General features: G+C 37.1%; 1 protein-coding gene, 1 long non-coding RNA gene and 1 other non-coding gene across 3 annotated transcripts in view; all 3 read left to right on the forward strand.

Annotated features, from left to right (window-relative positions):
• The window catches only part of LOC101746842 (uncharacterized), a 78,329-nt gene that overhangs the window by 23,610 nt on the left and 42,066 nt on the right, over positions 1-12,653 (forward strand). The window contains exon 3 of the mRNA XM_004925816.5: positions 12,061-12,214. Within this exon, the coding sequence (XP_004925873.2) occupies positions 12,061-12,214 (154 nt within the window). The remainder of the gene's footprint in view (positions 1-12,060; positions 12,215-12,653) is intronic.
• LOC134200435 (uncharacterized) lies at positions 1,548-10,985 on the forward strand. The gene is made up of 2 exons (XR_009975361.1): positions 1,548-9,774; positions 9,816-10,985. It is a non-coding gene; the product is annotated as an uncharacterized LOC134200435 (long non-coding RNA).
• On the forward strand, positions 7,797-7,870 carry Mir2816-1 (microRNA mir-2816-1). The gene has a single exon (NR_107402.1). It is a non-coding gene; the product is annotated as a microRNA mir-2816-1 (primary transcript).

The raw sequence follows: 12,653 nt of genomic DNA on the forward strand, positions 1-12,653 counted from the left end.
CGCATTTACGTTGTGGATGTCTACGGGCTCCAGTAACCACTTAACACCAGGTGGGCTGTGAGCTCGTCCACCGATCTAAGCAAAAATAAAAAATAAAAATTATGAAATTTAGCTAAACACGATCGTAAGCTGTGAATACTATGACAAAAAATTTAAAGAAAACGGCGACGCGTGTCATCCCCGATGGGATAAACGTAAAGAGAAAAAATCGTCGGTCAAATCAATGTTAAAAGGTGTAGAGTGCTGCATACAATTCGTGTAGTACAAGTATCAGCTTTTTCGAAAGGATAATAAACTGATTCAAGAAAAGTATCTTAATTTATTATCTCTGATGAAAACAAATATTCAATTTACTCAAATGAAAACAATTAAAACCGCAGGATGAACTAAATTGTAACTGAAGCATCACGTGAAAGTTAGTGAATACATAGTTTGCAACTCAAAACATTCATGCTCTCAGTTCGTCGGGATTTCATTACTGGCTGGAATCTGAATTAGAATAAATTGATGTAAGTTGGTTTATATGACACACGGAGAAGAAGATGCTTTGCTACACATGCTTCATAGCAATGTGTCGCCAAACAAAATTCCATGCCAGATTTTGTCACATTTTGTAATTGTAGTTCGTCAAGGCTATTATTTATAATAATAAATATAAATATAAATAAATAAATATTTACTAACAATCACGCCACATAAACTGGTCCCGTACTAAGTTCGTAAAGAACTTGTATTACAGGTACAGATAACGGAAATAAATGTAAGATTTTTATTATACACATACATATATTTAATAAACATCCATAACCCTGGAAAAGACATTTCTACACATATCATACAAATATCTTCCCTTGGCGGGATTCGAACCCGCGACTCCCTTGTGTAGTGACCATGTCACTTACCACTACACCAGACGGCCGTTAAACCTATGGATTACCGATCGCACTATGCGGTTTTATATGCTATGAATTTGAATAAATCATCGACGTTATATCGATTTTAATATCAAACATGCACACGTATGTGTTCCTCTAGTCAGTATAACGTATCTATTGTTAAACTGGTGGACTATTGATATGATAAGATTAAAGGAATTAATGTTCGTGAAAAAATTATGATTTGAATACTTTATTCAATACAGGATTGAGAAATGTCACGCATAGCTCGTATATTTTGATCATGATCACCGTTGCATCCACATGTACTCTTCTTTTCACTGTTTATTATTTGGGTCACCACTCTCATTATTATTTATTACTCATAGCCTCACCTTCAATGCGCCATCGTGATCATCACTCTTATTTATTTTTAATTTTATATACTTGACAGTATAAAGGTGTACTTAATGCCATAGGCATTCTCTGATAGTCTACCTTAGGGGAGTGCAGAGATGAACCTTGGTAGGTGTAGTGTTATAGTGATATTAGGTACTTAAATATATAATATACATAAAATTTATAGATACAAATACTCGTACTTAAATAAATACATATAAAAATATATATAAATAAATAAATATCAATTATTATCCTTATCGTCATCACCATGTTATGTTATGTCATGTTATGTCATGTGATGTCGTGAAAAGCAAAATATTAAATGAGTACAAAAGACATCAAGCCTAATAGTCGGATAATGACTCTAACTATAATATCACGGACTCACGATTCGATTTTCGATCATTATCTTTGCCTGCCCGGTGTTAATTGCGATCGAAGCCTAGAGCTATCAAAACGTAAATATTAACACTAAAAAACAGAGATGAGTTTGAAGTCAGTTTTTTATAGTTGAGATTGTATTGTTAACAGCTGTCTCCCGTCCTTCAAACTCCTTTTTGACTGCTGTAGCAGACATAAGCAAGGCTATCGGCATAGGAAGCCAAAAAAAGAGATAAGCAGGATTCTAATATCTATCCATGCGGATTCACGATACGCATTTTAGTGAGAGCCCACGCAAATTTATAAATTTTGCGGGCTTCATTTTACAAGTTGTTATTCCTTAGTCGCTATATCACTTCACTGACTTGTAGTTGTTAATTACGCTACGACCTTGCCAGATCTCGGTTTACGTGGTTGTTACATGATGAGTTTTACTTAGCTGTCTACTAATTTTGTTATGTAAGTTCGGATAACATTTAAGACTATTAAATTTAAAATTGAATTGAGAATCAGTTACGTATATTATAAATTTCTTATTTTACAAAACACACTAGCAGTTTTTGGTTATATGTATGTTTTTATTACCATCTAATATATTAATGACATTATGAAAAGCAAATGTTTATTTTGAGTGACACAACATTTGATGGATGTTCTACAATACAGGTCTAGATGTTGCCTTGAAGTCCAATAACTTTACTTAGCGTTGTTATGTATGTATGTGCCGTGTTGGAGGGTATTCGATGTGTTTATATCGTGTGAAACACTTTTTTTATGTTTGAGAGATTACTGGTGGCCCGGAGGCCTTTCCAGTTTTACCAGGGCAGGTGGGCGAGCAAGGACTCAGCCAGGAAGGGTGGGATTTGCTAACAGCTACCCGAGCGCCTCCAAAGGAGACCTAACAATTCAGGAGTAGTTGCTTCGCGAATGAATCTACTACAGGATCGGAATCGCGACTCGCTGAGAAGATCCGGTGAGAAACTCAGCGGGCTGATGTTTAGGTTAGGTTGCACGTCGAACTCTTTACCGAGTTTGACGAGTACGGTTACCGGGGTCCTTACTCCTAGTGTTAGAGCTAGATCCGGAGTGCTCAACAAAAACAAAATTGTCCCTCCAACAGTAACAATGCAAGCATCTAAAATATTTAGGTACTAGATGGCATTATTCTAAATTTTGTGTGCCAAGTATTTAATAATTTTGCGTAAAATCATGTTTTTATTCAAAACCTGTTACATAGATACGACTTAATTATCAAATTAGTGTATTGTCATCGGTCTTCGATATATCTACAAAGTTTGAATGAAATCTGGCCGTTTAAAGTGGGTCAAAAACGCGTCTAAAGGAGTCAGTTACAAACATACATACAAGTGAAGCTAATATAAAGCGTGTAAAAAGATCATAAGGTGAATTAAAGTATTAAATTGTATAAAACGAAGTGCACGCCGTGTGGCGTAGGGTTATACTATAAATAAAATGAAATAACTACATATTTAGAATGAACATAAAACAAATGTAATTTAAGAAAGAGAAGAATTTAAAATGTTTGAAGAGAGCGCTAATATTATTCGAACCGCAGCAATAACGAGGTCACGATAGAATGAGTTCGACCTTTGAAACTTTTATTACCTTTACTTTTAGCGATATCTATTTCATTCGAGTTTCAAACTTCCAAGATTCTATAAATAAATTTTAGAAATTCCCGGAGTTTCCGCTAAATTTACAAAAGTGCAAAATTATTGGCATACATACTGTTTATGTGCCCAAATTTTTAAAACCGATCTGCATGTATCTGCTACTAAGCAATCGTGATTTCCAGTTTAAAAGAACGATAGCCGTTGTGTAATAGAGTGACTATGACGTCTTGACCCAAGATTGGCGACAACATTAATATTTTGCTTAGCTCATTGATTTCGGCAAAAGCGGGTCTGCCGTGCTTTGATCTGCTTTAATGATAGGTATCGAACAGCGGAATATACCTTGAGTACTAGAAATTAGTACGTAATGTGACTGGAGTATTTAATGAACCGCGGTATGATCACTTGTGCTGCGCACGTGGCATACGTTTGTAGATCGTATTTGTTGTTGTTCGGGAATTACAGAATTAAAATAATATAAATTGGGATAAAAATTCAAAGCGTATATTTTAATGTATATTTTCACTGGTGGTAGGACCTGGGAGTCTTGGGAGAATTGTTAAGTACGTACGTTTCATTAGAAAAATTGGTACTCGCCTGCGGGATTCGAACACCGTTGCATCGCTATATACGAATGCACCGGACGTCTCCTCCTTTAGGCCACGACGACAAAAGAGATACTGAGATCTTAGAACTAATATCTCGAGGTGGGTGGCGCATTTACGTTGTAGATGTCTATGGGCTCCAGTAACCACTTAACACCAGGTAGGCTGTGAGCTCGTCCATCCATCTAAGCAATAAAAAAAACGTGTCACGCAGTGCTCAGTTTACGCGGTAAAAAAAACCACAGACTATATAAATATTCAGGCGCCTAAACAGTTGTCTATAGGATATCAGGACGTGATCAGGTTCGTTGTACGCAATTTTCATGTAGGGGATTTCAATAAATATTTTTACAGCATGAACGAGTAAAGAGTAGCACACTTCAACGCACATCAAAACATACTTTGCATTGAATATCAATCAATAGGCGATCTAAAAGCGATCACTTCCCGACAACCGTTTTCACGTAGAGAAATTCTGAATAAAGATACAGAAGGTTTGTTACTGTTTACCGTGGCTAAAACTATTCTAATAAGTTTGTCAAAATAGATCGAATTTTTCAGTATATTAATGTTGTGGTGAGTTTTTATTAACATAATAATATATATTTATAATAAACCATGAAAAACCTGTGCTATAATATAATATATTAATAATAAAGTTTTTTATGGCATAGAGAGGTGAACGAACTCACGACCAGCCTGGTCTAAAGTGGATACATGAGCCGACATCACTACCCAATTTAGAATCTAATCAAAAGTTTAGATATTAATTGTATCGTATAACGGCTGTCCCATCCTTCAAATCGGAACGCTTTTTTCTTTAGAGACTGGCAAGGAGGCGATACCTACGCATGACGATCCGAAAGACTTCGTACACCACAGTAATTACGCAAATAATCATTTTTGGGAACTTGTTTTTTTCTAAGTACATGATGTTATGCTTTCAATATGTATATATGTAAAATACTTATTCCATTTGAAAACTCTGTATTTGCCAACGAAATTTGAACGCCAGCATAGTAAGTAATCTTCTTAGGCGATGCGATCTTATCCTTTACGGCACGATGACTTCTAAGTACATTTTGCCTTAATTAGTTGTGCTATATTTAAAAATGTTTAAAATATTGTCTATGTACGAGGTAAACAGTTCCACGGTTAGCAGCCCTGAGTCAAACAAAATTGAAGTGTCAGCCGCGACTTGCTTCCAACAACATCCCAACTGCGTCGCATTTAAATACATTACGTAATGATTATTCTAATGAGTTCTTTACGATATAAATGGTTTTTAGTGAATTATATATTTAGTTTCGAATTTTTTTTTACCCTTTCTAGCAGGTTATAGCATAAGGGGCCATTCCAACTACGCGTGGTGGGGTAGGTGAACTCACGGGGCTAAGCCTGAGAACTTGCTAATACCAGCCCTAGCAAGAGTAGTGCTTCGCTGAATCTGACATTGGATCGAAATCATGACCTACTGAGAAGATCCCACGAGAAACTCAATGGGTTGTATCTATAGGACACAAATATTTGTCAATTCTTAGCTTTTTTGCTCTCTGTTATTGTTTCATTTAATAGTTTGGTTTAATTAAAAATCTTTATAAATATATCAAAGAAATAAGTTTAATTCGAAATGAATGTATTGACACCTTATTTTGAAATTTGACAAAAGGTTTAGGCTATAAGGCTGTACCAAATAAAATGTAAGTACATAAGTTAAAAAAAACATTTTTTGGTAATTTTGTAAAAATAAACAAGAATTCACCTTACTTCTTTGATGTAAGATAGACTAACATAATACGATTATGCTTTAAGCAAATACAAATATGTAGGTTTACTTAGTCAGATGAATTCATTTAGTATAATATTTTCACAAGCACTTCATTTTCATTTAATTTCATTTGAAACTTATCCCTCAATGAAGGTTTACACGGCAAACTTTGAAAATTGTTGAAAGAGTAGCAACACATAACTAGGGACGGGACGCTCCGTGATGCAATTAATTAGAGCGTGTTTGTTGTAGAATTTAATTATTTCACGTCTTATTTTAGAACATTATATGAATTTAAACGTTGAACTAGTTATGTTTTTTTTATAAATAAATCTACTTGATAATTGACATTTAAATACTTCATCTTCTTCAGCAATAGTAGGCACTTTAATTATTAATGAATCTTTGTTAATTAACCCGGTGATACATTTATATTTACTTAGATGAGCAAACGTAGTCACGGCCAACGCGGTGCTAAGAAGATACAGAAGAGACACATGAGGTCGAAGTTGCAACTTTAATACTTAAAGTCCAGTATACCCCAGAAGGCATCTTTTCCTTGCGCTAGAAACAGACAAGCTCTACCCGATTGAAAAAGCTCGCAATATGCTGAAATAATTGTGATGTTAAACTACCGTCTAGTCTTCCTTGAATACGGGTTAGGAATATTTTAAATAAAAAAATGGGATATAGGATGCACAATAGTAATAAACCTGCTTCCAAATTTTCAACTTCGATCGTTTCACTCGATACGCGCCTTACATCCAACTTATCGATGATTTGATCACCAATTGTTGATCGATGTTTGCTTTTGTAAAAATCTCACCCGTTTCTTCAGATATTTTGTGGAATGAATAAGGAGATGATAACACTAAATACATAGGAAACTAAAAGGATCAATCTTTTTTTTTTTAATCTTACTTTTATCTTATCTTTACTTATAAGAACGATTTGTTTATTTTTAAAAACAAGGATAATATAGAAAGTACACAATATTAAGTTCACAACTACCCAGTGCCATGAATTAAAATTGTCAAACATTAACAGTCTTAATTTCTAGACCTTGACACTAAGATAATTAAAAGTCAAATTTAAAAACAATTTATATTTTCTTCATCTGGAGTGGAAATGACCCAGCAGACCAATAAAAAAAAGCTAAATATTATGTTGTCACTGATGATACTATTAGTTTGGACTCTGTAATTTTAAAACTCGATATGCTATCCCAAATAATGTTTTCGTTTTGACCCCGATGTGCGGGTACCGTAAAATTATTATATAAGCCGATGAATTCTCTAGTTAGCGGGCGGGATGTTGTTCCCAGCGCTGAGTTTGTAGACTGATCGATGTCAGGTGCTATTGCTGTTACATACTTCATGCATGTTCATAGTTCAAATATTTTACTCGGATAATATTACAATTCACCTACTATGACGGATCTTGATCGCCATTATTTAGTCATGTTCACATTGAAAAAGGTAAGTTTTTATCATCCGATTCCGTAAAAACTATATTAGTAAAAGTAGGTAGGTATTATATTACGTTCTATTAGCAATGTAAAGCATACTATATTGATTAAATGGCTCTAATTTTGCGAAGTCGATTGTGAGCCGATTTCCGTATTATGAAGTTCGCTTGGATAAATGACCTAATAGCACGGATGGCGTATCATATTTCTCGTTGTATTCATGTTTGTTCATGACGATATTTGTGAATGTCAAATATTCGTAAAAGTCAGTCTGTTACGATTCTGGAACGGCTGCTTCGTTGAAGCCGTAAAATAAATATAAATAGCAAGTAGTACAAGCTATGATTGTGTTGTCTGAGCTAATAACGATGTAGGGACGTTTATTGATAGATTTGCAGAGTCAATATCGTTTGCCTCTGAGTCTTATAACTCACGTCCGTCGTGTTTTTCCGTTTGCGTTGAAGTTGGTTTGGTTTATTACAATTTGCACAATCGGTCATCTGACCGTTAACAAAATGATTCGAATTATGAAATTCAGATTAATGCCCGTATCTTTAGATGTTTCGTTAAATAGTCCTCCACTCTTAACTCATCCGATGATGCTCGAGCATTCCTCCCAAACTTACTCGAGTTTGGTATTTTTAGTCGACCATTACAATATTCCTCAACTGTCCTCGAGTGAGGTAGAGTCGTGTTATTGCGTCACCACGACAGCATCAGTTTGAGGAAAATTTGATCAAGCTAGCATCAAACCCATAGAGTTCTGTAGTCTATGGTCATTGTTTAATGAAGTCGTCGTGGCCTAAAGGATAAGACGTCCGGTGCATTCGTGTTGAAGCGATGCACCGGTGTTCGAATCCCGCAGGCGGGTACCAATTTTTCTAATGAAATACGTACTCAACAAATGTTCACGATTGACTTCCACGGTGAAGGAATAACATCGTGTAATAAAAACCAAACCCGCAAAATTATAATTTGCGTAATCACTGGTGGTAGGACCTCCTGTGAGTCCGCACGGGTAGGTACCACCACCCCGCCTATTTCCGCCGTGAAGCAGTAATGCGTTTCGGTTCGAAGGGTGGGGTAGCCGTTGTAACTATACTGAGACCTTAGAACTTATATCTCGAGGTGGGTGGCGCATTTACGTTGTAGATGTTTATGGGCTCCAGTAACCACTTAACACCAGGTGGGCTGTGAGCTCGTCCATCCATCTAAAGCAATAAAAAAAAAAAAAATGTCAAAGTCAAGCTGCCGCTGTCTGTTTGATACTAGAAGCATTGAACTTGTTTGATGTTTTAGTTGCTGAGTTATTCGTAAATATGTGTGCGTGCGGTAAATTTGAAAGTGTATTATTTATTTTCTAACCCATTATTATTTTAGATTTCAGACCCGGCTTTGTATTTTTATTCGCCGTTTTTGTGTGATTTTGATTGCATCGTGTTGTTGAAATGCTTTTCCACAGTCACCAGTTTATTATTATTTAAATAAAACTTATAATCGCATTGACTTTATTTATTAGGTAGTAAGCAAAATATGACTCTTATGTAGGTAAATAAAATAAGGAGTTTCAAATGTCTAACCACGAGTCTAAACAAGAGTCTAACCTCGAACTATTTACTTTATTAATAAAAACTAGCGACCCGCCCTCGCTTCGCTTCGGAAACATTAAAACACACATGAAACCAAAAAAATAAAATAATTTTTTTTTTTTAAAAAGTAGCCTATGTTCATCAGGGACAATGTCGGCTTCTAATGGAAAAATAATTTTTCAAATCGGTCCAGTAGTTTCGGAGCCTATTCGAAACAAACAAACAAACAAATCTTTCCTCTTTATAATATTAGTTAGTAATATTAGTATAGATTATCAAAATTAAACTAAATATGCGCGAATCATGCACAGATCCAGGCCATTGCACAACAATATCAAAAAATATATTTCCATTTGCGGTCCACATACTATTTGGACATTGATAGAAAACCAGCCTTGAGGAACTTGACAGTTCATGTACTCCAATCCGGTGAGGACAAATTTCCAAGGACGTTTGAGTGGAGTTTATTTTTACGACTAAGCATACCAAAACGCGCGTTGGAGGTTGAGTCGAGTCGAGTTAAGCTCGTGTGAACGACTAAATATACGGGCATTACAGTTGACTTAACGCAAATTCAGGTGAGAATAACGATTGAGTTATATTTGGCCGAGCTACTTGTCAGACGGATCGATTCAAAGCACGACCGTGTCAGACTAGCGTTAAATAAACAATCGTGGTAAATTACGCTTGAATGGAATCGGTCGACAAATATTTGCATTTGGATAAACGTGTTGAATTACGGCTGTTTTTTTTATTTCATGCGGTTTTGTATTTGTCAGATTTGCTATCTGTTGAGTTGTATCCTGTTGTAATCGTTACGAGCTTACTACATTTCAATTAATTTTATTTAATACAAAATTGAACGTGAATAAAATGTGGGGATGTTCTTTGTTTTAAGATCTAATAAAAAAAACGACATTTGAGTCGTCTATTATCAAAGGTGGCAATCTGTGCATTTGGACAAAAAAATTTTATTGATATGTCAATACAGATTTACTTGAATATAATCGTCTCCTTCAAAGAATACGGTTCAAAACCTGCATTAAATAAAGGTTAATAGTTAACCTGTTATTTATTTAGTTTGTTAATAAAGGTTAATAGTTAACCTGTTATTTATCTAAGATGTCGTTCCGAAGAGTTTTGTGACTGCCAATGGAATACAAAGTCAATAATTCGTTTTTCTGATTTACCAATCATTATCCAAAAGTCGGATTGCCGGCTTTGATAATAGTCGACTCATTTACGCAATTTTTAAGTACTGTTTTTGCTTTTTTATAGTATTATGCGTTGATATAGATAAGCAGACGAGCTCACTTGGTGTTAAGTGGCTACCGGAGCTCATAGACTGCTGAATGTGAATGCAGCCAACTAAATATTTTGTAGTTTTTTTTATTGCCTCTGTAGGCAGACGAGCACACGGCCCACCTGATGGTAAGTAGTCACCGTCGCTCATTGACGTCAGCAATGCCAAGGGCAGAGCCAAGCCGCTGCCTATAAGTAACTTCGAATGCTAATTTACGTTATATAATGGCTATCCTGTATATTACTGCTTCAAGAAAAGAATAGATGAGTGTAGTGAGTGTGTTGGTGCGGACCCGTGCGGGCTCACGATACACTCCACAACCAGTAATGAAGCAAATACAGATATTTAAATGAATACTATTAATGAGAATGTTTGTGTATTATATGTTTGAATATTATTATTATTTTTATTTTTTATTGCTTAGATAGTTGGACGAGCTCACAGCCCACCTGGTGTTAAGTGGTTACTGGAGCCCATAGGCATGTACAGCGTAAATGTCGCCACCCACCTTGAGATATGAGTTCTAAGGCCTCATTATAGTTATGAAGTCGTCGTGGCCTAATGGATAAGACGTCCGGTGCAATCGTGTTGAGCGATGCACCGGTGTTCGAATCTCAGGCGGGTACCAATTTTTCTAATGAAATACGTACTCAACAAATGTTCACGATTAATTTCCACGGTGAAGGAATAGCATCGTGTAATGAAAATGAAACCCGCAAATTATAATTTGCGTAATTACTGGTGGTAGGACCTCTTATGAGTCCGCGCGGGTGGGTACCACCACCCTGCCTATTTATGCCGTGAAGTAGTAATGTGTTTCGGTTTGAAGGGTCAGACAGCCGTTGTAACTATACTTGAGACCTTAGAACTTATATCTCAAGGTGGGTGGCGCATTTACGTTGTGGATGTCTATGGGCTCCACCCATCTAAGCAATAAAAAAAAAATAAAAAAAATACAACGTCCACCCCGCCCTTCAAACCGAAACACATAACTGCTTCACGACAGAAATAGGAATGGTGGTGGTACCTACCTGAAACAAGTTTGTTACTTAATCCCACAAAAAAAAATGACTGTATGAAGTTGAATGTAAATATATCGAAAATTTAGTTTAACACTAACTTCTCGTACTTCATATTCGATAAATGACATATTTCAGGCAACGCCAGGTGTGTCGGCCGTAACAAAAACACATAAAATATGCTATAACACAGTGTATTTGTTGGTTCGTTATTTTTCTTACGAACTTATCTACAAATTGACCAAACAAATTGACAAATTGATTGTAGTTGATAGACCAGTGACTGGCATAAGCAACACAAGCAACAAAGTTTTATTCCAGAAAAATGCAACAAAATTTAACGCGAGTAAAACCGCGGGCTATGTCTAATAAACAATACACGAGACATACACTGTAAATTTTTACTACAAAGAAAACTGTGGAGATTAGTTCATTATTATACTTTTTTTTTTATTGCTTAGATAGGTGAGATATACGTTCTAAGGTCTTAGTATAGTTACAACGGCTGCCCAACCCTTCAAACCGAAACGCATTACTGCTTCACGGCAGAACTAGGCAGGGCTTCGGGCTCCACCCGCCTTGTGCGGGGAGGAACCTAGGCGTGGGGCGGCGTGGTAGGTCGCGTTCCCCCGACCGCTCCGGGGGAAGGTGCAGCGCGGCGCTATCAATCGGGCTCTTGGCCCGTCGACCGAGGGAACCGGCGGTCGTGTTGCTGGCGGCCGCCGGTCCGGCGTCTGGGGGACGGCGGGATGGATGTAATGTGCACTGCGTAAACCCTGTCCCGCCGTCTCAATAGCTCCGACTGGGTTCCCACCCGGTCCGGGGTAGGGCGCCGGCTGTGAGCGGCAGGAGTTTTTAGTGAGGTTCGACTCCCACATACCCCACCTGCCGTGCGGGTGGGGATCCGGCGATTTTCTCCTGTGGAAAAAAAAAAAAGGTGGTGGTAACTACCCGCGTGGACTCACAAGAGGTCCTACCACCAGTATACGGAACTATATTGTGAATAATTGTTACAGATTTCGGTTTTACGTTTATTCGGCTTACGTGGAACGTCGGACGGTAGCCGCGGTGCGAATAATCGCAGCGACAAAAACGCGCGGAGCCGACCCCGTCATCTGCCGCTTGTGGCTCCCCGACAACCGCACGCTGACGCTCAAGGCCCGCGTCAAGGTAATTTCAATACACTCAATTGTTTATCAAGAAAAAAAGTTCCGGTCACCGTCCTCGCCGGATCTTCTCAATGGGTCGCGGTTCCGATCCGGTAGTACTTTTTGCGAAGCACTGCTCTTGCTAGGGCCAGTGTTAGCAACACTCCCGGTTTGAGCCCCATGAGCTTACCTACACGTCAAGGCGAAGCTGAAATACCCTCTGAAGGCTATCAGCATAGGTAGAAAAAATGCAAAAAAAAACAACTACAGAATAGAAAATTGACAACTTAAATGGGGAAAACACTACAATAATATATTGAAAATTAAAAAGCATCTAAAAACCGATTTATTGCCATCGCTTTTCAATTTTGATTCGGTTTCATATAATGCTGGTTGCACACAGGCCTAGTCGTATCAGCACAAGCAAAGTACAGTTTGTCGCAAAATAAATATTAAATAAA

The sequence above is a fragment of the Bombyx mori genome, chromosome 17 (genome assembly GCF_030269925.1).
Source record: "Bombyx mori chromosome 17, ASM3026992v2".
Taxonomy (NCBI): Eukaryota; Metazoa; Arthropoda; class Insecta; order Lepidoptera; family Bombycidae; genus Bombyx; species Bombyx mori.